The 23559-nt window shown below is 51.2% G+C and overlaps 1 protein-coding gene across 1 annotated transcript; it reads left to right on the forward strand.

The window, feature by feature from the left end:
• The first annotated feature begins 2737 nt into the window (after positions 1-2737).
• On the forward strand, positions 2738-21331 carry LOC131565408 (uncharacterized). The gene is made up of 15 exons (XM_058816276.1): positions 2738-2746; positions 3307-3373; positions 5082-5132; positions 6410-6481; positions 6848-6919; positions 8191-8262; positions 8629-8700; positions 8914-8973; positions 9061-9162; positions 9602-9709; positions 13609-13841; positions 14386-14482; positions 15411-15539; positions 20340-20516; positions 21099-21331. The coding sequence occupies exons 1-15, from the start codon at positions 2738-2740 to the stop codon at positions 21149-21151; spliced, it is 1374 nt and encodes a 457-aa protein (XP_058672259.1). The 3' UTR covers positions 21152-21331.
• Positions 21332-23559: the final 2228 nt, after the last annotated feature.

Below are 23559 nucleotides of genomic sequence, written 5' to 3' on the forward strand. Positions count from 1 at the left end.
GGAGTGCCGTTGATAAATCTTTGAGACTTGTTGCAAGTCGGTAGCATAACCCTGGAAAAGTAGGGATGACAGAAAAGAGGGGATAAAAGGAAAGAGAAAGAAAAGAAAAGGAAAAGAGAGAGGGAAAAGGAAACCAATAAACATAAACATAATTAATATTGATCATCCTAACAATTTTCACACGTGGTTATTCTTTTGTAACAATTTCAAAAAATGATTAATCATAACAATTTCAAAAATGGTTAATTAATAAAACAATATCATTTGTTTAAAAATTTCAAAAATTATTTTAAAAAATGCACAAATAATCAAAACAACAAGCAAATCATAGTATGAGCATTGTCTTTTAAAAATTATTTTCTAAAAATCAATGTAACCTTCTGTAAATCATACTTGATAATTAAGAAATTGTTCTTAAGCACATATGCTTGATTCATAATTGTTTTGTGTCAAGTGTTTCGGGGACATCTATTGTATAGAGTACATCAGCTAAGCAGTGTGCATTGATTACAGTCATTAATCTTCTAAGCTTTTTCATCATGTTCCAATTCATAATGAATAGGGCTGCTGACAAGATAAAGCCAAGCGTAACTAGGATCAAAAGAACAACAATTGGACGGCACACACTGTTCATGATACCTGTGGCAGTAGGTGACCACCCAAAGAGAGTATCCCACCACCTATGCTCAGCATCCTGCTTTACCCCCTCCATAACCCGGTGTATTTGTCTCACAGTGTGATGAACAGTCACCAGGGTCTTCTGTCCGCTCTCCTTGATTTTCTCGAGGATGTCAACCAGGTCCTGATGCAGCGGCAGTTGTCTCACGAGGGTGAGGTTCATTCTGATAGGAGTGGGCATCAGCTTGTGAATCAGTGCGTAGTTTGATTGCAATAGGTAGTGAGAGGTAACTGGAGCTTCGTAGGAGAAATCACATCCTACTATCTTAGTAAAGTTACAAGCACAGAAGTTTGAGTGATTTTTTGTATCTACCACAACATCTTCTACAAAAACAGAATCACATATAGTTCTAAAGCATGCACAGCCATTGCCTATGTGTATAAGAACTGTCTCAGTAGCCTCATGTGGACGAATCTCAAAATGGCAGATGTTTTGCTCTGTGGCTAAACAGATATCCTGAGCTACAATTGCATTGCTTTCACAGATGAACCCTTGCTGTTTTCAGACAATACAAGTTTCCAGATTAACAGTTTGCCATTTGTCATTGACCTGATGGGCCCATCCCCTATATTCAGTAGGATAGAGAACAGCTCCATCATGGTTTAATCCTAATGCAATAACAGGGAAGACCAAATGTACAGAAGCATTGCGTATGGTTAAAACAAAAGAAGTAGCTGTGTTTGAAATGGGATCATAGGTAAAGTTCACCAGGTTCCACCAGGATTGGAATTCTCTTTCAAATTCAGTGGCACTGTCCCAGATTATTTTCCGAATTTCTGTGGGGAAGGTGCCTTCCTCGCCCTCTCTTATAATTGCAGCAGAGACTGATTGCATCCACAATTGTGCCTGCATACAGCTGAGGGCTAAGGAAACATTGTTCTGTGTAGCACTAAGTGCATCAATTAGCAATTTGTGATCGTTCACATTCACTCTTTCCCAATTTGGCAAAATGTTTGACAGCAGCCACTGGTGTGTCCCTAAGGCTAACAGAGATGACCTCAGCGGTTGCTGTAATATGGTCAGGTCTCTAGTTGTAGCAGCCAATTTGTTCATTAGTACTTCAGAATCAATGCTATTCAGAATTTCCAATCCTGTACCCACAACACCGGTCACATCCCTTGGTGTTCTCTTAAAGGAGCTTCGTTTCCAAAGCCAAGTGATCCAGCCTTCAAAAGAAGTTTGCAGAAATGGAGAGCAGGCTGGCTGAATATCTGAAACATTGTTCTGCATTAGCAATTTGACCTGTTTGAGAGACCGTGCCGGATTGAACAATATTTGTTGTTGGCCAGTTTTCCTGATTACATAAGGTCCGACCTTGAAAATTCTTGGGATAAGTATGACCGGTGGTGCGGGTGAAGTGGTGACAGTGGTAACAGTGGTTTCAGCATTTATTACAAATTTGAAAGAAAGGCCTTGAGTATCCTTGGACCAGAGACAAATTACCTCTGTAGTATGGGTTAATGTGAAGCTGTGCCAGCAATCCCGTACACTTGGATGCGTACAGATTTGCTTCTGTTTGTTTTCCCAATCTGTAGAAGCACTGATAGACATTGCTTTGCTGTAGTCAGACCCATTAACCATTCAACACCTAACAATAATTAGTTCACCTACTACTCCTTGAAACTGCCAGGTTTTGTGTTTCTCCCATTCTTGTCTAGTGTACAACTTATCTTCATGTGTGACTACTGTTAGTAAGTTCAGACCCGTGACATTTCCCATAGATCCGGTGGATTGTAGGAAGGCTTGAGACCAGGGCCACTCGAAGGGGTTCCCTGTTGCCTCTGCCAATTGGGGTGTGACGTTAGAAAAAAGGTTCACACTTTGGGTCTGAGAGAGTGTAATTACAGCACTCGGTGTGGGTTTTGGTACAGTGTTTATCTTGAATGTGTAAACCAAGCCTCTTAGTCCTAATGGACTAGCTGTGTCATCATCCCAGCGGCATGTCACATAAGTGGGTTTGACCAAAGTAAAACTGTACCAGCAATCAAGTGATTCATCATTACAATCCCTTGTAATTGCAACATTGGTGGTTTTGGTATTGGAAACATAACTACCAACATGTTCCTGGTGACAACACAGAGTAAGGGGACTTTCTATTTTGGAACACCTCCATTTCTTCGTGGGACATAATTTTGCTGAGGGGATGTCCAGATGATTCCTTCCACCTGCTTCCATAAAATTTCCACCAATTATGATGGAGGTGGCTCTTTCATGGAGGGTTCCTTCCACCTTTCTGCATGTTACCACAATTGACTCACCAACCGTTCCTGTCAGGGCTCAGATCAACTCATTCTGGTCCCACCTCCACTCATTCGGGCAGTAAACCTTGGAGTCATGCTGCACTAGGGTTGCCAGGCTCGGGTAACGGCCCTTGGGATAGGTTCCAAGGACACTGGTGTGCGGAACGATGGCTTCGGGTCACAGCTGCTCACCAGGGGATTGTCCATGAAATTGTGGTAAAATGCAGAAAAGTATTAGCAAGGTTATCATGTTTTCAGATGATTCTCATGTCCCTCAGGGTTCTCCTGTAAAAGCAAGAACAACAAAAAATCCTGCCACTGAGAGGCAGAAAGAGTTTAAAATGAGGGGATTATCCAGCGTGTGTGTATGCGGTGCTCTTTTCCAAGAGCGACAGAGGCTACCCACGCTTATTTATTCAGAAGGGTTTTCAGCGCAAGTGGTACCTCACCCACCGTGAGCTTTCATTGGCCTCCTAATTGCTGGGCCTTGTCCTGGGGGGCCCGCTGGGGCTGCAGCCAGTGCTGGCTCCCACTGAGGCTGCCTGGCCAAGAGCACCCCCAGGGGCACAGGGTGGAGGCAAAGCACAGTGGGGAGGAGCAAGAGCGGGGACGAGATTGCCCTTGAAAGGCAGAGGCGCTCTGGGGCCCGCTCCTGGCCAGGGAGCCTGCCCAGAGCCGTGCCCTGCTGGCCGGGGCCTTGAGGGACAGCTGTGCAGCTGGGCCATGCTGTGCCAGCAGCTCCAGCCGTGCTGGGGAGCCTTGCCAGCTCTGGGCCCTGCTGTGCAGGAGGCTCCCTGTGTGCCACTGGCAGCTGGGGCCTCAGCCACCCTCTTTCTTCACAGGAGCGCCTCTGCAGCTTCACAAGACAGCCAAATAACTCAGGCAGGGAGAACTCGACCTGTCATTTCTCATTTCCGTGGCAGTGTCCGTTGTCCCTGCCATGGCTGCAATACCAGTTTGTTGCTGGGGTCGTGCTGTTGCCACCACCACCCAGAACAGGACCCTCTGTCCCCACTGGGGCTGGCTCTGCTCTACAGCCAGGCCAAAAGGTGCAGCCCTCCAGACAGGGAAGGGCCTGAATACAGCAACGTCTTTGGCCTTCAGCTCATGTGTCCGTGAGCTACCACCAGCAAAGGCTGAGCTGCTTGTCTACGCACAGCCATGGGTGGGCAGGCAGTGGCCAAGCATAAGGCTCCTGAGACACCATATTTTTGCTTAGTTCGTCATTTTATTAATTAGAAACTTTTAGAAATAGTTAGGGATTATTTTTTTCCTAATAAAGAAATCGCCAAAAATTTGTCCCCCTTTTTCCATAATAAAGAATTTATAAGTAGTTTTAGAATTCAGAATAACTTTGAATATTTTTTTTACACTTCTAGAATCAACTGGACTTGTCATCTTGCATCTCCGTGCCAGTGTCCATTGTCCCTTCCCCACAGCTGCATTACCAGCTTGTTGCTGGGGACATGCTGTTGCCTCCACCACCCAGAACAGGACCCTCTGTCCCCAAAGGTGCTGGCCCCGGTGTCCAGCCAGGCCAGGAGGTGCAGCCCTCCTGACAGGGAAGGGCCTGAGTCCACCAACATCTTTAGCCTTCAGCTCGGGTGTCTGTGTGCTACCACCAGCGCTGGCAGAGCTGCTTGTCTGGGCACAGCCAGGACTGGGCAGACAGCAGCTGGGCACGGGGCTCCTGAGAAAAAGCAACCCCATTTTGTCTTCATTTTACATTTTTACAAAGCAGAAATTGCTCAAAATATTCAGAAACAGTTTTTGTTGAAAAAAAATCCCCATATCTTTCTTCCCTTTTCCCACAGCAGTTCAGGATTTTTCAAAGTAGTTGTAGAATTCTGAAAAATCTAGAACACTTTAATACTTGCAGAATAAAAAATAAAACTGCATTTAATTGGTGATCTTTACTCTAAGAAGAACTAAGTCATCACAAGGCACCCAGCATACCGGAGAGGCTCTTTTCCCACTGGACATTCTTACCGAGCGACAACAACCAACCTAAAACCTTTTCCCTGATATTTTCTGGGATTTCTGAGAAGCTCACCTCTCAGTCTTCAGAGGCAAACTTTGAGCACGGTGGGAATCTCCTGCTGGGGAGAGGGTCTCTGTGTGCCAGCTGCAACTGGGAGCTCAGCAACCTCCTGTCTCAACAGGCGTCCGTCTGCAGCTTCAGGAGCGGCCAAACGCCTCAGACTGGTACACCTGTACCAGACATTCCCCATGTCCATGCCCATGCCCGATGCCCCCGTCACAGTTGCTTTACCAACTTGTTGCTGTGCAGGTGCTGCCACCACCCAAACAAGGTCCTCTCCCCCTGAAGGCACTGGCCCTGATCTCTGGCCCCTACTGAAGGTGGGCAAAGCTTGGCCCAGCATTTCTGTTGCAATAAAGAGATGGAGCTGTCACCCCAATGTCCGGGTGACAGCAGCAGCAAAGCCCACCTGGCAGCCGCACTGGCTCAGCTCCGTGCCCAGGAGCACCCATGGATGCCCAGGGTGTGGGCAGGCAGGAGCCAGGCAGGGGCTGCTGTGACCAGCGGCGGGGTCCCGAGGGCTGGGGGAGCCCATGCTGAGCATCCCTGGGCTGAGGGCACATTTCCTTCCCTGGCATCATCTGGGCCTGGACCTCCTCCAGTGGCAAGTCCAGGAAAAGAGGGAAGCCATCAAGAGCATCTCCATGGACACAGTCTGACCCACAATGTCAGCAGGTGACAATTAAGGTTTTGCTGAGCAATGGACCTGGGATACACAAAAACCATCAAGGCAGTCCATTTGTACAGATGCAGGCACACTTGGGGGTACAGCTGAGGCCATGAGGTCACAGAAGGCTCAGGGGTCACAGCAGGCTGAGGTCACAGAGGTGCCAGACCCGGTGGTTGCACAGCAGCACAAGGAGCGAGCACTCAGTCCTTGAGCACAACTGTTGTGGCAGCAGCAGCGGCGGTGGCAGCAGTGGTGCTGACATTGGGACAGCACTGACAGGACAGCAGTGGCAGCAAGAGCTGTGGGACTGGCAGAGGGCAAGGCACCATGGCCCTTGCTCTGCGCCTCTTCCTCCTGCTCCTCCTGGCCATGGCCCTGCTGGCCAGGGCTGCCCAGGCTGCTCCGCTGCCAGCGTGGCGAGCACGTGAGCCGGCAGCCTGGCTCCCCTTTCCCGGGACAGCGCTCCCTGCTCCCCGGGAAGCGCTGGGGATGGTTTTCCCCAGGCCTTTAGGGAGGGTTTACTCTGGGGGAGGGAGAGAGCTCCCATGACCCTGGGCAGCCCCAGTTTCCTCTCCAGGGATGTGTCACAGGCCTACAAAGAGGGTGCAGAGTGACCAGGAGCCTGCCCAGAACTCCCGAGGCCCTTGTGCAGTTTGACCTTGCCCATTCACACCTGGCCCCCACGGCCGTACCCGACCCCCTTGCAGTGCCCAATTCCCAAAGGCAGAAGGGGATCCCAGCACACAAAGGAAATGGTTCAGGTCTTTGCTCCACTCTAGATTTGGATCACGCCTTGGAAGATTTGGAAGTCCAGGTGAATGACACTTTGAATGTCTTGGCGAATGCCAGAGGCAAGTTCTGAATTTCCCTTTTTACTGGCAAAATAATCAGTGTCCATGTTGCAAGAGCTCACCCATCGGCCATTTTTGTTAACGTTAAGTCAGGGCTGAAGAATTCTGTAAACCTTGCCTGCTTCTTTCTGGAGCACTGAGGGATCCCATAGGATCGCTGTCAGTGGGAGGAAGGAGCATTTAGCTGTCCATCCTCCTCTCGTGTCCAATGCCACTGTGTCCTTCCGTGTGCTGTGTGCAGTCACAGGGAAGAGTAGAACGGGCAGGGGCCAGGCCCAGGGCTGTGTCCCAGTGCTGAGCCTTGCCTGCAGCCTGAGGATCTGCTACAGTGCCACAGGTGATGTTCTGTCCTGCCTTTCTTTGCAGCTGAACCTATTGGTGAAGGTGATCTGGCTTCCCAAACCACATCCACGCCTGAGTCTCTGGGAGATGGTGAGGGTAGGTCACGGCCATTCCCCTGGGAGAGCTGCCAGCTCAGAGCCCAAAGCTCGGCCAGGGGGGCATCGCTGTAGGTGCCAGGACAGAGCCATGCACGTGTGTGCCCTCGCCCTGCGCGATCCCCTCACTGCTCCTGCGGCTCAGTGGTGCCCGTGCAGCTGAGCAGAGATGGCAGAAGCTTCTGTGGCTGATGTGTTACAGATGTGTCTGCAGGGAGGACTTTTCCTGTCCCTGTGATGATTCCTACACAGAAGCCAGGCTCCCGTCGCAGGGGTGAGTAGTGTGTCCCTGCTGACCCCACAGGCTGAGCCCTGCTTTTGTACCATCCAATCATGGGAAATGGAACCGTGTTGCTCTAAGGTCCTCCAAGGGGAAAGAACAAAGCTACAGGACAGAAGAAACCCCATGAGCCATCTGAACACATGAGGGAAATGCTGAAGGAAATGCAGCAGGCAGGACAAGGTGGGTGCATTCCCTCAGCCTTCACCTGGGGCTGAGTAGGCAAGGGTTCTGACTGGACATCTGGACATGCCGAGCCCGGCACAGCAGGAAGGGATCCATGGCAGCCTCACTGCCCCGCTGCTGCTTCCATGCCCTACTTCCAGCCTGGCCTGGCTGCAGCTCCTCCCCAGCCTCGGCAGGAAGGCATTGGGCATCAGCTGACAGGCAGCCCAAACCACACCACAGGCATGAGATGCCCTGCAATTTCCCATCTCCAGGCAAATCAGAAAGGGGACCTATATGGAGAAGGGAGAGCCCTGGCCTACCCAAAAAGTTGAAAGGGATTTCCTGAATCTTAACCATGTCTTTGAGAGGCATTCCCTGCTCCAGTGCGTCCTGAGAGGGCTTGGCCATGTGCCCGTGTGCTGGAAGATTTGCCCCAGGGGAAAGATGGTTGGAGGGATAGAAGTAGGTAGAAAGGGAGGGAGAAAGGGCAGGAGGGACGGAGGGGGACAGGGGGATAGCTGTGGCACTGCCTGCTGCAGTTTTCCCCAGGGATTTAGCAAGACTTGCAGCTGTGGAAGTGAGAGTTCCCAGGGCCCTGGGTTCCTTCAGTCATCCCACCATGGATGTTGCACAGGGCATGGAAAGAGGGTGCAGAGTGACCAGGAGCCTGCCCAGAACTCCCGAGGCCCTTGTGCAGTTTGACCTTGCCCATTCACACCTGACCCCCACGGCCGTACCCGACCCCCTTGCAGTGCCCAATTCCCAAAGGCAGAAGGGGATCCCAGCACACAAAGGAAATGGTTCAGGTCTTTGCTCCATTCTAGATTTGGATCACGCCTTGGAAGATTTGGAAGTCCAGGTGAATGACACTTTGAATGTCTTGGCGAATGCCAGAGGCAAGTTCTGAATTTCCCTTTTTACTGGCAAAATAATCAGTGTCCATGTTGCAAGAGCTCACCCATCGGCCATTTTTGTTAACGTTAAGTCAGGGCTGAAGAATTCTGTAAACCTTGCCTGCTTCTTTCTGGAGCACTGAGGGATCCCATAGGATCGCTGTCAGTGGGAGGAAGGAGCATTTAGCTGTCCATCCTCCTCTCGTGTCCAATGCCACTGTGTCCTTCCGTGTGCTGTGTGCAGTCACAGGGAAGAGTAGAACGGGCAGGGGCCAGGCCCGGCGCTGTACCCCAGTGCTGAGCCTTGCCTGCAGCCTGAGGATCTGCTACAGTGCCACAGGTGATGTTCTGTCCTGCCTTTCTTTGCAGCTGAACCTATTGGTGAAGGTGATCTGGCTTCCCAAACCGCATCCACGACTGAGCCTCTGGGAGATGGTGAGGGTAGGTCAAGGCCTTTCCCCTGGGAGAGCTGCCAGCTCAGAGCCCAAAGCTCGGCCAGGGGGGCATCGCTGCAGGTGCCAGGACAGAGCCATGGCCGTGTGTGCCCTCGCCCTGCGCGATCCCCTCACTGCTCCTGCAGCTCAGTGGTGCCCGTGCAGCTGAGCAGAGATGGCAGAAGCTTCTGTGGCTGATGTGTTACAGATGTGTCTGCAGGGAGGACTTTTCCTGTCCCTGTGATGATTCCTACACAGAAGCCAGGCTCCCGCCGCAAGGGTGAGTAGTGTGTCCCTGCTGACCCCACAGGCTGAGCCCTGCTTTTGTACCATCCAATCATGGGAAATGGAACCGTGTTGCTCTAAGGTCCTCCAAGGGGAAAGAACAAAGCTGCAGGACAGAAGAAACCCCATGAGCCATCTGAACAAATGAGGGAAATGCTGAAGGAAATGCAGCAGGCAGGACAAGGTGGGTGCATTCCCTCAGCCTTCACCTAGGGCTGAGTAGCCAAGGGTTCTGGCTGGACATGTGGACATGCCGAGCCCGGCACAGCAGGAAGGGATCCATGGCAGCCTCACTGCCCCGCTGCTGCTTCCACGCCCTGCAGGGCAGTTTCCCAGCCTGGCCTGGCTGCAGCTTCTCCCCAGCCTCTGCAGGAAGGCATGGGGCATCAGCTGACAGGCAGCCCAAACTGCACCACAGGCATGAGATGCCCTGCAATTTCCCATCTCCAGGCAAATCAGAAAGGGGACCTATATGGAGAAGGGAGAGCCCTGGCCTACCCAAAAAGTTGAAAGGGATTTCTTGAATCTTAACCATGTCTTTGAGAGGCATTGCCTCCTGAAGATGCCACTCTCCAATGGGGAACAGCCCAATCTGATCCAGCTCTCTCTTTTCTTTTCTCCAGAAGCAGATGGAGAGGCTGTGCAGAAGGAAGCTTTTCCTGGAGGCAGCAGTGGCTCATGGACAGCCTCTTCTGCAGGAAGGGAGGCGATGCCAGGCACAGTCACACGAGGTAATTGCTGTGCCTCTGGGCCTGAGCCCTGCTGAGGCTTGAGAGCTGTCCTCTCTGCTGCTTGGCACTGTGGGCACAGCCCAGACCAGATCAGCACAGCCCAGAGGAATTATCCCAAGCAGGCTCAGGGCACTCGGGTACTGAGCTGTCCTGCTGGGCTCCCTCCGTGGGAGACACGTCCCGAAACCTGGGAGCGGCTGCACGGGGTGCCATGGTGGGGAAAGGGCAGAGGGGGCGAGCAAGGCTCCAGTGTGTCCTGAGAGGGCCTGGCTATGTGCCCCTGGGCTGTGGGAGCTGTTCCATGGGCAGGTGGGCAAGCAGGAGGGAGGGACGGAGGTTGGGAGTGACAGCAGTGGCGCTGCAGATTTCCCCAAGCATTTAGTGAGGGTTTCCTGTGTGGGAGGGAGAGAGCCCCAGGGCCCTTGGCTGCTCCAGCTGCTGCTCCAGGCATGTTGCACAGGACCTGCAAAGAGTGTGGAGAGTGACCAGGAGGCACAGGCTCCCACAGCCTTACCCCACCCCTTTGCAGTGCCCAATTCCCCAAGGGAGAAGGGGATACCAGCACACCATGGAAATGGTTCTGTAGGATCTGTGCTCCCGTCTCGACTGGGATCATGACTTGGATTAGTGGTGAAAGGTACTTTGAAGACCTTGCCAGATGTTGGAGGCATGTTCTGAATGTACCTTTCCTGACAGAATAATCCGTGGCAGTGTGGCAAGAGCTTACTCATGAGCCAGTTCCCGTAAGTTCCTCTGAAGGTTGATCAGTTCTGGAAACCTTACCCTGCTCCCTTCTGGAGCCCTGAGGGATCCCACAGGATTGCTGTCAGTGGGAGGAAGGGGCATTTAGCTGTCCATCCTCCTCCTGTGTGCAATGGCACTGTGTCCTTCTGTGTGCTCTGTGCAGCCACAGAGAAGAGCAGAGAGGGAAGGGGCTGGGCCCAGGGCTGTGCCTGGGGGCTGAGCCTTTCTCAGCTCCTTTGCTGCCCCCAGGGAGCCTGAGCTGCTTCTGTGGCCACTGCCAAGTCCTGGCCCTGCCTGGGGCTGGGTTTGGAGGTGCTGGCAGCTTCAGGGAGTCCTTTCTGCCCCAACAACCCTGCAAGGCGCTCCTTCAATCCCAGTGTGGGGCCACTGCAGGCACGTGGTCCCCCTGGCCCTGCTCCTGAGTGGAAGGCAGAGACAAGGGAATGCCTTGGAGGGCACCAATCACCCAGGTGCCCTCACTGCCATTTGGGCCTGAAGGAGAATTTTCAGCAGTGCCATTGGAGCTATTGTGTCCTGCCTTTCTTTGCAGCTGAGCCTGTTGGTAAAGGTGATCTGGCTTCCCAGCCCACGTTCAGGATTGAGCCTCTGGGAGATGGTGAGGGTAGGTCAAGGCCTTTCCCCTGAGAGAGCTGCCAGCTAAGAGCCCAAAGCTTGGCCAGGGGGGCATCCCTGCAGGTGCCAGGACAGAGCCATGGCCGTATGTGCCCTCGCCCTGCATGATCCACTCACAACTTCTGCTCAGTACTGGCAGCTGTTTGGAGGAAGGTGGGCCATGGCCCAGCGGAAAAAGCCTAGATGATTTGTTGATTTTGCCAGATTTTGCATAAGCATGACGTCCTGAACATGCCATCAAAGTAATGGAGAACAGTTCCGTCTTTTAAGGTGTACTTTTTGTTTCTCAAGTGATAGGCCGAAAGTCAGGACAGAAGGAGGTGTTTCCCCAACGAAGCAGAGGCCGATTGGCAGCCCCTGCTGCAGGAAGGAAGGCCAAGCCAAACACAGGCACGGGCACAGGCTCAGAAGGTAATTGCTGTGCCGGGCTCAGCAGGGCTCAGCCCTTGGCAGGGCTGGGTGGCTGCAGCTCTTCCCCCAGGGCCTGCCCTTGCACGGCCCAGCAGCAGCCAAAGCTGGAGGCGCCTTTGGAGCTCGTTCACAGCCCTGGGGAAAGGGGACTCGTGCACCAACGTCCCTCCCGCTGCAGCTGCTCCGGAGCTGGCCCTGAGTGCCCAGAGGCCCAAGGCACAGGAGCAGCCCCGAGCGGGAGCCCTGCCGCGAGCCCAGGGCCAGAGCCAGCCTTCGCTCCTGACTGGGCAGGGGCTGCACTGGGTCCTGACAGGGCCTGACTCTGTGCCCTGGGGCGGGGGGAGCTGTCACGGGGCAGGGAGGGCCAGGGCTGGCAGTGGCTGCTCAGGGATGGGTTTGGCCCGTGTCCCTCCAAGCAGAGACTGCCCAAGAAGCTGCGCTGCCCCCGGCCTCTCCTCCTGGCCTGCTGGGCTTTGTTGGGTGGCACAGCCTGTGCCAAGGGGCGGCAAGGTGCCTGCAGGCCCCAGCTCTGGGGGAAACGGAGAACGTCCTGCCCGCATCCACCGTGCTGCCAGCTCAGCAGTGCAGCACAGCACGGGCTGACGCTCCCCATTGCTCCCACAGGTGCAGCTGGAACCACAACACATGTTCCTGATGCCCAGAAGGGCCTTGGAAGGGGTTTCTGTCAGGGAACAGGCTGCTGGCTGGGGTTCCCAGCAGGCCTGCTTGTTTTGGAGCTTATCTTCATCTTATTTTCCATCCGAATTTGGACTTACTTGAAGAGAAGACAGTGAGTGTTTAGTTCACCTTTCCCTCAAACAGCTTCTTTTGAAAGTCTACTGTACTTAGAAAACATTGCCAATGAGGCTGCAGTGTAGGTGTGGCCAGTCCATGATTGTTTAAAGAACTCTGCTGAGGGTTCTGCTGCTGCCCAGAGCTTTCATTGGCCTCCTAATTGCCGTGCCTTGCCCTGGGGGGCCCTCTGGGGCTGCAGCCAGTGCTGGCTCCCACTGAGGCTCCCTGGCCAAGAGCAGCCCCAGGGGCACAGGACAGAGGCAAAGCACAGTGGGGAAGAGAAAGAGCAGGGACGAGATTGATCTTGAAAGGCAGGGGAAGGGAGAATGTCGCTTATCGGAGGGAGCCCCAAAGAGCGGCTGGAAGAGGTGCCAGCTGATCAAGGAGCCCCGAGGAGCGGAGGGAGGGCGTATCGGCTGACGGAGTGCCCCGAGGAGCGGCTGGGGAGAGTGGGGGTGTGCTTTGGCGGGGAGGAGCGGCCGCAGCGCTTGCACGGTCCGGTGGGGGGAGGCCGGCGGGGCTGTCGGAGTAGGCTCAGCCCGGCCGGTGGGCACGGCCAACGTCGTCCGCCCGCAGGACCACGGTGCAGTTCCTGTTGGAGGCGGACCTGCACGGGCTGCTGAAGCTGGACACGCTGATCCCGAACGCGCCGCCTGCGCGATGGCAGCGCAAGGCCATGGAGAGCAGCCCTGGGCCCAGTCCCGTTGGTGTGTCGCCCATGAAGCCGGCCAGTCGCTCCCACAGCTCCAGCAAGACGCCGTCCACGACAGCCGGTGAGCGCCGGCCACCGGCGGCAGAGGTTGAGTGCGGGAGCCTCGCCCAGGCTGCTTGTCCGTAGCCATGGGGCTCTGGGCTCCCTGCCACGCTGCCCTACCGGCTGCTGCTCAGGCAGGAGGAGGTGGGCTGTGCTCCTGACAGCCACCCACCTCCTTGCCAGCATGAGGGGCAGAGCTCTGAGCACTGGGGCTGGCCAGCTGCTGTTCGCCCAGCTGAGCCTTGCTGGCACACAGCTGAATGCTAGGACGAGTGTGGGCAGGACTGTCAGCTGACAGCTTTACATCCTGTAAGCGTTTCTGTATCTTCCCCTTATCTCTGGACTCTGGAATTGTTGCACTAAACCCAAGTGCACACAGTCCCTAACGAACTTGGTGGCAGGGAGGAAAATATATGTTAGTTGTGACTGGGTGGCATGAGACCTCAGAGTCCTACTTGTCTGGTGGGTGTGATGGGTGGAAGAGTGTTGGGTTTGCTCCCGTGAAAGCTCTAATACAGGCTGTTAAATAGCTGTAAGACAATATTTTCATATGTGAATGCAGGTAAATCTGGATCCAAAATTCAAAGCTACCCCACAAAGGCCGGGGGGGATCGCTACATTCCCAAACGCAGCACTATGCAGATGGAGATGGCAAATTTCCTCCTAACCAAAGAGAATGACCCTGCTGAGGATTCCCCTACCAAGAAGGTGAGCATGTTGCTAAGTTACAATTGCTTCAACAACCGCTACTCCTTCCTGCCCCTTTACAGAGCAGTGAACAAGAGGTTCTATCAAGTGGGCAGACGGGACTGACAAGTCCCAGCCATCACTACTTGCAGCTCTGGGCTTCAGGAGCCTAGCATGAGACTGAAGCTGTAGATACTGCCATGCACTCTAAGCCTATGCTGCTTCTGGTAGCAAAATTTAGCTTTTGACTAATGAGGCTTTAAAATGTAGCAGGCAACACAAACACAAAGCTGTGAGCCTATGCAAAGTGAAACTGCTGGTGGTAGCTACTCTAGGACAATGTCTCCACAGGGAACACTTCTGGAATTTTTTACACTGTCTTCTGAAATCTGTTTGTGAAGCATTTGGTCGCTTTGTGGCTGTGGCTTTTCCCACTGGCAATGACACTGAATTTGCCATTGTGTGAAAATGTGAGCAGGACGATGTATGAAAGTCTGAGGAAAAACTGCTTTGACCTGCCTCTGTGTGACTGACCCTTGCAGCACAGGCAAACATCTTCAGATTCTAAGAGAAGGGGACTTAGGTGTCTGTTTAAATTGCAGTATGGGAATTGTTTTCAATGCATTGCACTGAGGGTGATTTGTCTCTGTAGGAGCAACAGAAAGCCTGGGCAGTGAATCTGAATGGTTTTGATGTAGAAGAGGCAAAAATCCTCCACCTCAGAGGAAAACCACAGAATGCTTCAGAAGGTATGGTACAGGCTCTGTGTGAGCTGAATCAGCAGGAGAGATCAGGTCAGGGGAACAGCAACACAGAGGCTCTGTGTGTGGTCACAGGAGAAATCAACTGGTTTCTGAGAGCTGTACAGGCTGGAGTCTCCTTTCTTAAGGCTCCTGAGGTCGAGGGAGGGCATAACAGTTAGAGTGAATTTATTTAGGAGAGTTGCTATGACTGCCAGTTGGTCACCTGTTACAGGGCTTGCAAGGGTCTTCAGGGTGAAGAGAGAGACGAGAATCTTGACCTCATGTTCAGAAGGCTTGATTTAATATTTTATGATATATATTACATTATTACTGTACTAAAAGAAATAGAAGGAAAGTTCTCAGAAGCTAGCTAAGCTAAGAATAGAAAAAGAATGAATAAACAAAGGGCTGTGTCTCAGCAGAGAGCGAGACCTAGCTCTGCCTTGAGTGGTCAGTAAATCCCAACATCCACCCGCGACCAATCACACATCCACCCGCTGCATTCCCCAGCAGCAGATAACCATTGTTTACCTTTGGTTGCTGAGGCCACAGCTTCTCAGAAGGGGGAAAAATCCTAAAGAAAGGATTTTTATGAAAAGATGTCGGTGACATTTCACCTATACTGCAGGTTCCAAACCTTCCTGAAGTCTGTAAGAGCATCAAACCCTCTGCTCTGCACTTTCTAGCTTAAACTGCAACTAAATATAATGGGATTTAAAAACCCAAGTGTTTGTCAAATTTGTTTCCATGAATGAGGAAATTGTAGCTGAGCCCTGTTCAGCAGTTCATACTGCCAGTGATTTTAGTGCACTGCAGGCTTGTGAGTGTTTCTCTTAGGACTTTATTTTCACTCCAAGGGATTCCTAGTTGGGTGAGCAGCACTCAGCTGGGAGGAAACTAACTCAGGTTAACAAACCTGTTCCCCTGCACACAGGCTGTCAGAATAACCTGAAAGTGCTCTACAGTCAGAAAATGGCACCTGGATCCAGCAGGAAGAATAGCAGAAATATTCCCTCAAAGCCAGAACGGGTCTTGGATGCACCAGAGATGTTCAACGACTACTGTAAGTAGGCTGCAGGGTTGAGTGCTGGGCATCCAGAACATTCTGCACTGGATTGCTGTTCCTAGGACAGTGTAACTGGGCTATCTGTATTATTTGGTGTACCCAGGCTAGCACAGACCCCTTCTGGAGTGTCCCTGTGTGGCCTTAGCGGGACAGTGGTCTAGGGCACAGTGTAGATGCCTTGGAGCAGGGTACCTGGCCCCAGCAGCTGGGCATAGTGACACTCAGAAGGCTGCCCCTCACCTGCACGTGTGTGTGTGCACATGTGCACCCACACCTGCTGCAGCAGCACGGGTGAAGGGCAGGGCTCTCTAGCCATCATGGTGTGACCTGCATTGCTCTTTCAAATTGTAGAACTGAATCTCATAGACTGGAGCTCCCAGAACTTCCTGGCAGTGGCTCTGGACAACACTGCTACACAGCGCTCTCATACCAGGACCTCAGTGCTGCCTCACCTGAGGATTTAGAGCTGCCTCCCGGCCTTTCCAGGCTAAGTGCAGGTGCTCAGGACTCTGAGGTTTCCTAGCTTCTTGGGAGAAAGTGTTTGCTTCATCTGGACTTCTTGGAGTTTCCTCGGAGGAGCCAGGCACAGGCAAATTTCATCTCCACTGTGAGCTCTTCATTCTGATTGTTCCCATGAAGCTCAAATGCCACCCTGAGCTCATCATTCCTCTGGTTCCCGTAGACCATCACAGCCCTTCCATGGCCTCTCCAGACAGGAGCAGCTGCACATCTTCAGAGCTGCAGTTGCCGGCCTGCATCCCATCAGGGAGGGAAAGAGTTTCTACCCTTGCTTTCCAAGCAGGTCCTGGTTAATGACCCTTTAAAGTGTTTTCCTGCAGTGCTCTCTCATGGGTAGATCTCAAGTGAGAATCAGGTAGAAAGGGTCAAGTCGCCTAGGAAGGGGGACCTTGAAAACAGAAAGATTCTCTGCCTGCTTTTCCTGTCCTTGCTGCAGATTTGGAGGGTGTTCTGGGCATTTTGCAGACAGCCTCTCTGTAGGGGTACAAGGGCAAGGTGGAAGATATTGCCTAACAAGTGGTCAGTGTTAGGTGCACTCTCCTCTTTCTTTGAATGAAGCCAAACTTGGACTCTGATAGGATATTGCAGATGTTTAAGACTGTCTGCCCTGCAAATCAAGCCGTGCCATTTGGCGCTGGCAGGGGCTATGTAGAAATCCCGAGCGGGCCGGGGCTGCTGAGGAACGCGCCTCGAGCTGTTTGTTTTCCAGCATCAGTCTCATTACATGGTTATGACAATGGGAAGATGCCAGCAGCTCACATCACAGGCAGCAGACAAAGAACTTAATGTTAAAACTTATAAAGTAAGTTTTTTGACCAATCACACAAAGCAAAAGCATGTTGACAGTAGTTGTATCCAATCACTATAAGCACAGGTACCTTTGGTTAAAACAGTGCTTGTTTATTTCGAAGACAATACCTACTAGTAAGCCTTAAAACACAATATACTGAGCTCCATTATTAAGCTTCAACCTTCCCAATATCTTGCTAGATAAACTTTTCTGTGGCTTGGAGATTTATTCTAGACCAGCGTTAATACACAGACCATTGTTCTATTTGTCCTTGCTTTTCTGCAGTTTAAATAATTTTTCTGCTGACCTATCTCATGGTTGCTGCTTGGCTCTAATCACAGTTCTGCTGTATCTGAGACCTGCCTTTTGCAGCTTTCCCAAAACTCTCTAATTTTGTGGATTCCCTCAGAGGACTCAGTGTCAGAGCCTCTGGAGAAGCGTGGAGGGCAGGGCTCAGGCAGGCTGTGCCAGCGCAGGATTTGAACTCAAGGCACCAGGAAGCACCAAGGCTGCAGACAGGAACTCAACCCTTCTCATCTCCCTCCCTGCCAGAGGCAGGCTCAGAGCAGCCATCTCACACCTCTCTAAACCAGTGGGGGCTCTGTCCTTACCAGGCTCCTCGGGCTCCTGGGGATTGTTCCCACAGCTCTCGGTGCCAGGCAAAGCTCCCTCTGCTGCAGCTCTGTCCACAGGCTCCCCTCCTGACGACTCAGGGGCAACATTAATATTCCCCTTGAAAGAGAAACAGAAAGGAAGAAACCCTTCCCACCACTTACACAAAACACCCGCTCCAACAACTGCATGGCTCACACGCTTAATCCCTTGTTCCTAACAAGAACTCTGGGCCCCAAAGCCCTTCAACAGTCAGAAAAAATTGACTTCTCAAACACAGTCCAAAAGCTGTCAAAGCTGACAGTGACAGTGTTGAACATGGGGGTGACACTGAACACATGGAATGGCTGCTAAGAAAATCAATTGCTGCTCTGTTCTGTAAGGTTGCATGTCTGACAGCACTAACATCAGTCCTCATGTCACTAATTGCAATGGAAGTAGCACTGTCTTCTTTCTTCAGCCAACACCCCAATCGGTGTAATGGTTTCAGTGCCTCACCCAAGGCAAGTTGATGTAGAAATAAATTCAATGTACCTCATTTTGCAGGGCCCTAGGGTCTGAAATTGCTATTACAGTTTTCTTTATAATGATGGGCAAATCTTTTTTCTCTGTGTTTTCTCTTGATGGCTTTTTTAACAATAGGTGCTATCACAGTGAGTTGTCTGATGCTACATGGGCCACCTTTAATTTTTGAGGGAATGTCCTGCCAGGCTCTATCTCCACAAATGAGCCAATATTCTGTTGCTAATTGATGTGGGGACTCATCTAGGTCATCTACTCATCAGCAGTTTCACCCTTAGGGGGCACTGGGGTACTACAATTGCACCACAAACTGGAGTATCTGTCCTCAGGATGATGGGGAGTAGCATTCAACTGTGGATCTCCCTGGTACTGAAACTCAGCACAAAATTCCATCACCAATGAACCAAGAATTCCAATTCTTGAGGTTCAGAAGGTGCTTTAAGAAGATCAGGGGCCCAGTGATGTCAGCTGGTTATGGGATTGGTCTCGTTGGCAGCCTCACACCAATATTTGTCACGATTGGGTATTGGCTGCTCCTTGGCTGGCACAGGCACACCGACCAGACGGGTTGCAAAGGATTTGTCTGGGCTGAAATGGGTCAAACACATGGTGTCTGAGCCTGCTGACTTGGCTAAAGCAAGGCAAGGTTGATCTACAGGCACGTATGTGTGCAAAAGCAAGCAAGCAAAACCAACAAGTGCCAGTATATCGTTTGATCAAGCTCCATGTTCCTGTTCAGTTGTTTTTTGGCAAAAGCTTCCCCATCTATTTCAGTTCTCAAGCAAATCTTTTAGCGCTTGTTCAGGGACTGGCCAACTATAGGGCACTAAACTGTCCCTCTAACCTTCAATTTTTACAAATTTGGATATCTTAGAATTCTTTGGAACACAATGGACACCACGCTTTTGCTGAAAGAGCTCTATGATACAAACCATTTTCCCAGTCCAAAAATCAACATCAAACTCCAGAATTGTAGCTTTCACAGGTTGAACGGGGAATGCCTGGCATGCACCGTAGCTTCTCCGTGCGGCTCACGTCTGCGTGCTCATTTCCCTGCTGGTGGAATTGTCGGTGTGCTCTTGTGTATGAGACAGTTTCACATCCTTCACCAGGACCCACTTAGGTCCAGCATCTGTGCAAATACAAGCATACCCTTTGCCCCAAGTGATTAGTGAAAATGGTCCTTCAGTTTGTCCTAACTCAAGGTTTCTGATCAAAACTGAAGGATTTTCCTTCAATTTTTCTGTGTGCTGTTTGAAAAGTGCCTAAAAATTGGAGGATTAGTTCCTGCAAATGAGCTATCAAAAACATAAAGACATATAAAGCTTTGCTCAACCTCATCTAGGGTGTTGCTTGGGCCACTCCCCGTTTTCTTGATGTAGAATGGTTTTAGAGTGTGTTGCGTCCTTTCAACAATTGCCTGACCTGTGTAGGAATAGGGAATTCCAAAATGTGGCGAACACCCCAGTCCATCCAAAATGTGGCCAATTTTTGAGCTGTGTATATGGGACCATTTGTCAGTTTTCATCTTGTGGGGGATCAGTTTGGCGAGCTCTGGGCCCAGTGACACTGACAAGGACAAAAGCAAAAGATGAGAGGCGCTCTCTCTTCCCGGGACCAAAGTCCCACAGCTTTAATGGAGAACAGCTCCAGGAGAGAAAGGGAGTGTCCAGGAAAGGAAAGAGGATGTCCAGGGGAGGAAACAGAGTGTCCTTCTCGTGGCAGGAGACTGTAAATGCTTGGAGAGGGGGGCAGTAGAAAGGAACTGCCATAGTTCAGCATAATAAATCACCACACTGTAGTTTTCTGCATAAATTGCTGCACTTGTTGAAAACAAAATCCCGAAATCTCCCCAAACACAACTGTGCAGTCCCAAATGACCACAATGTGGGAGAAAAACCACTCAACCCCCCTGTATACCCAAGCACCAGGTGTCACAGGGAGCACCAACCCCTGCAACTAGAAAGTCCACACACACAGGCTCACCGGGAAGGGAATATCTCTTTATGAGGGGACAGAGAGCTCACTCTTCTCAACACAACGCACACCATACACCACATCAGCATCCACCCACATCATCTTCCTCAAACATTGACACACTGAAAATACAACCACAATTACAACACATAGGAAAAACAGCAGCAATAAAACAGGATTTGCTCAATTCACCCCCAGAATTGCTAGCAGGTCCTTATTGACACAGCAAATCCTTTCTGCCATCAGCCAGACCCAAGCCCAAACTGCACAGGCGTATGTTGTGCACAGGACATCTCTGTGTGACTTGTGAACAGCCCTTCCCCTGCATACGCCTTACGGGTTACTTTATACAGAGTTAAACGTTCCTTTCTCCACAGTGCCAGCAGTCTTGTCTGTCCCCCACGAGGAGCAGCCGAGAGCGGAGGTGCCTCCAGGAAAGGAATGTCCTGGCAGCGCCCAGAGACGTCCAGAGCCCGGATGTTCTTGCTGGAGCAGGGAAGCGTTCCTGCCGCGGTCACCAAATGAGGTGTGGAATAGAACTCCCACAGTTAAAGGTAGGAGGTGGTGTGTTTATTACAGCCAGGCACACAAGGAGTTGTCTCCTAAAGACTTGTGTGAAGAATCACTGGCTCTCTCTCTCATCTCTACTCATCTAAAATATCTTACACATTCATATAATTCACAAAAAACGTAACACATATTCATTAGATAACACTGCCTACCCTCCTTTGAATTAAAATGTATTATAATTGAGTCCAAAGTTCCTGCACATTTTTGCAGTCTTTCGCTTCAAATGGGTTGGTGGGTTTTAAAGTGGGGAAGGGTCTCCTTCTAATGAAGGCCAAGACGTCTTCCTCAATTTGACCTCTTTGCCTATGACCTGTTGGCAGGCTTTCACACCCCTTGGCTATAGTTGTAGTTTCGGGGCCCAGGTGCAGGCTACAGTCCTCTTCTTTGTCACAAAGAAATCTGCATCCCATCCTGCTTCTTTAAACATAGTAAAGACAGGCAAGTGATATATTACCCTAGCCTTAACTACCTTACCTGCAAAAAATTAACTATTCCTTATTATTTCTACTCTTCTTGCTATACTCTTTCCCCCTAACTATATCTTGCTAAAATTTTAACTCTTCCAGTTCTTTTAAATCCTGGATTCATTGGCCTCATCTCACACGCCAGCCATGTGTGAGCCGATGCTATAACTGGGAAATTCCACTCCTGAGCAGGAGATCCCAGGCCTGGTTCTGAGCTGGAAGGGTGAGAAGGATGAGATGCACGTGGTTTTGCTCCAGGGGATGTCCTGAAAGTGCACTGCCTACCTGCCCCTGCTGCCGAGCACCACGCTCCACCTCCTTCTCCTGCTCAGTGGATTTTTAGGAATCCAGGGGTTGGTATGTATTGTTTGCTACTGCAACAAATAGAATAAATTTCCTTTGCAAACCCAATTTTGTCCTGGGTTATTTTGTGCATGGGTCTCCTCCTGAACCTGTGTCAAAGACCAGCAGGGACCTACAGGACACTCCTATACTCATGTCAGTAAATTCAGAGAAGTGCTTCAAGTATCAATAAGTCAAAAGGTATCAATGAGTAAATCAAATCAATTGGGGAAATATTTAGCCTGTGAGTTTCAGCAAAGTATTGAATATGTCTTAGATCCGGGCACAGGAGCAGAACAGCCTCCTGTAATCCAGGAGGAAGCAGCTGGTGACCTGCTGAGCCTCTCAGATGCAAACAGGTGTATGAGATTGGACGGAATCAATCCTAGGGGGATGAGGGAGCTGGTGGATGAGCTCCCCAAGCTGCTCTCCATCATTTACCATCAGTGCTGGCTCAGCAGGGAGATCCCAGAGCACTGGAGGTGCCAGTGTGAGCCCATCCCCAAGAAGGGCTGGAAGGAGGATCTGGGAAACTCCAGGCCTGTCTGCCTGACCTGGGTGCCCGGCAAGGTTATGGAACAGATCACCCTGAGTGCCATCACAGGGCACCCACAGGATGGCCGAGGGGTCAGAGCCAGCCAGCGTGGATTTAGGGTTGGCAGGTCCTGCCTGACCAACCTGATCTCCTTTTATGACCAGGTGACCCACCTGTGGATGCAGGAAAGGCTGTGGATGTTGTGTGCCTGGACTTCAGCAAAGCCTTTGACAGTGTCTCTGACAGCATTCCCTGGAAAAGCTGCAGCCCGTGGCTTGGACAGGTTCCTTCCTCACTGGGAGATTTAAGAGCTGGCTGGAGGCTGGGCCCAGAGAGTGGAGGGGATGGTGCTGCACCCAGCTGGTTCCAGGCACTGGTGGTGTCCCCCAGGGATCTGTGCTGGGCCCAGTCCTGTTTAATATCTTCACTGATGATCTGGCTGAGGGGATCGAGTCCCCCATTCACAAATTGCAGATGGCACCAAGCTGGGTGTGAGTGTGGATCTGCTGGAGGGCAGGACAAGAAGACACAGCCTTAAGCTACACCAGGGGAGGTTTAGGCTGGACAATAGGAAGTTCTTCAGAGAAAGTGTGAGTGGGCATTGGAATGGGCTGGCCAGGGGGGAGGTGGCAGAATCACTGTCCCTCTCCAGTGGCACTTAGTGGCATGGTCTGTGTGACAAAGTGATAGTGGAACCCTGGAAAAAGTTAAAGATAGAATCTAAAATGTTAGGCTTTGTGCTTTCCCAGATCAACTGCACCTGCGTAAGCAGTATGATAAATTATATAATTGTTAGATGTGATGATAGTTTAGTAAATAAATGTAATTATTATATAACCATAAGAAGAATAGTGAGAAACTATGTTGGAAATTCAGAGAGGGGCTAAATTTATGTATACAATAGAACAATATAAGTTTAATAATTAACATGAAAGTTATGTAATGATAGAGTATAAAACATGATCATTTCGGATGTATGGTCAGAGTCAGATTTGGGTTGAATATACCCCGATTCCCAGAGCTCTTAATAAAAAGCACCGCATATAATCGCTCCGTGATTATGTGTTTTTGAACGCCAACAAAGGCAGTATTAGGGCATTGGCTGGGCTTGATAATCCCAAAGGGTCTTTTCCAGCCTATTTGAATCTGTCATTCTGTGATTGGGACACTCTGGGGCCATTGTGACACTGCAGGGCCTTGTGGAACTGAGAGGACCATGGTGACACTGCGCAGCCCCACAGAACCAGGGGTCCACTGTGGTCCTGTAGGGCCAAATGGAGGCAGGGAGTGCACTGTGACACTCTGGGTCCTCATGGAACCACAGAGGCCATTGTGACACTGTAGGGCCTTGTGTAACCAAGGGGTTTCACCATTTTGACACTGCAAAACCAAGGAGACCATTGGGACACTGCAGGGCCCAGTGGAACCAAGGGGCCGGTTCTGACACTGCGGGACGTCATGGAACCAAGGGGACATTGTGACACCTCAGGATCCTGTGTAACCAAGGGGCCACAGTGACACGAGGGGGCCTCAAGGAATCTGGAAGAACGTTGTGACACTGTATGGCCTCATGGAAACAAGGAGTCCATTGTGTCACTGAGGAGACTTGTGGAACCACAGAGACCATGGTGACAGTGTGGGACCTCATGTCACCATGGGGCCATTGTGACACCATGGGGCCCCATG

The sequence above is a fragment of the Ammospiza caudacuta genome, chromosome 17 (genome assembly GCF_027887145.1).
Source record: "Ammospiza caudacuta isolate bAmmCau1 chromosome 17, bAmmCau1.pri, whole genome shotgun sequence".
Classification (NCBI taxonomy): Eukaryota; Metazoa; Chordata; class Aves; order Passeriformes; family Passerellidae; genus Ammospiza; species Ammospiza caudacuta.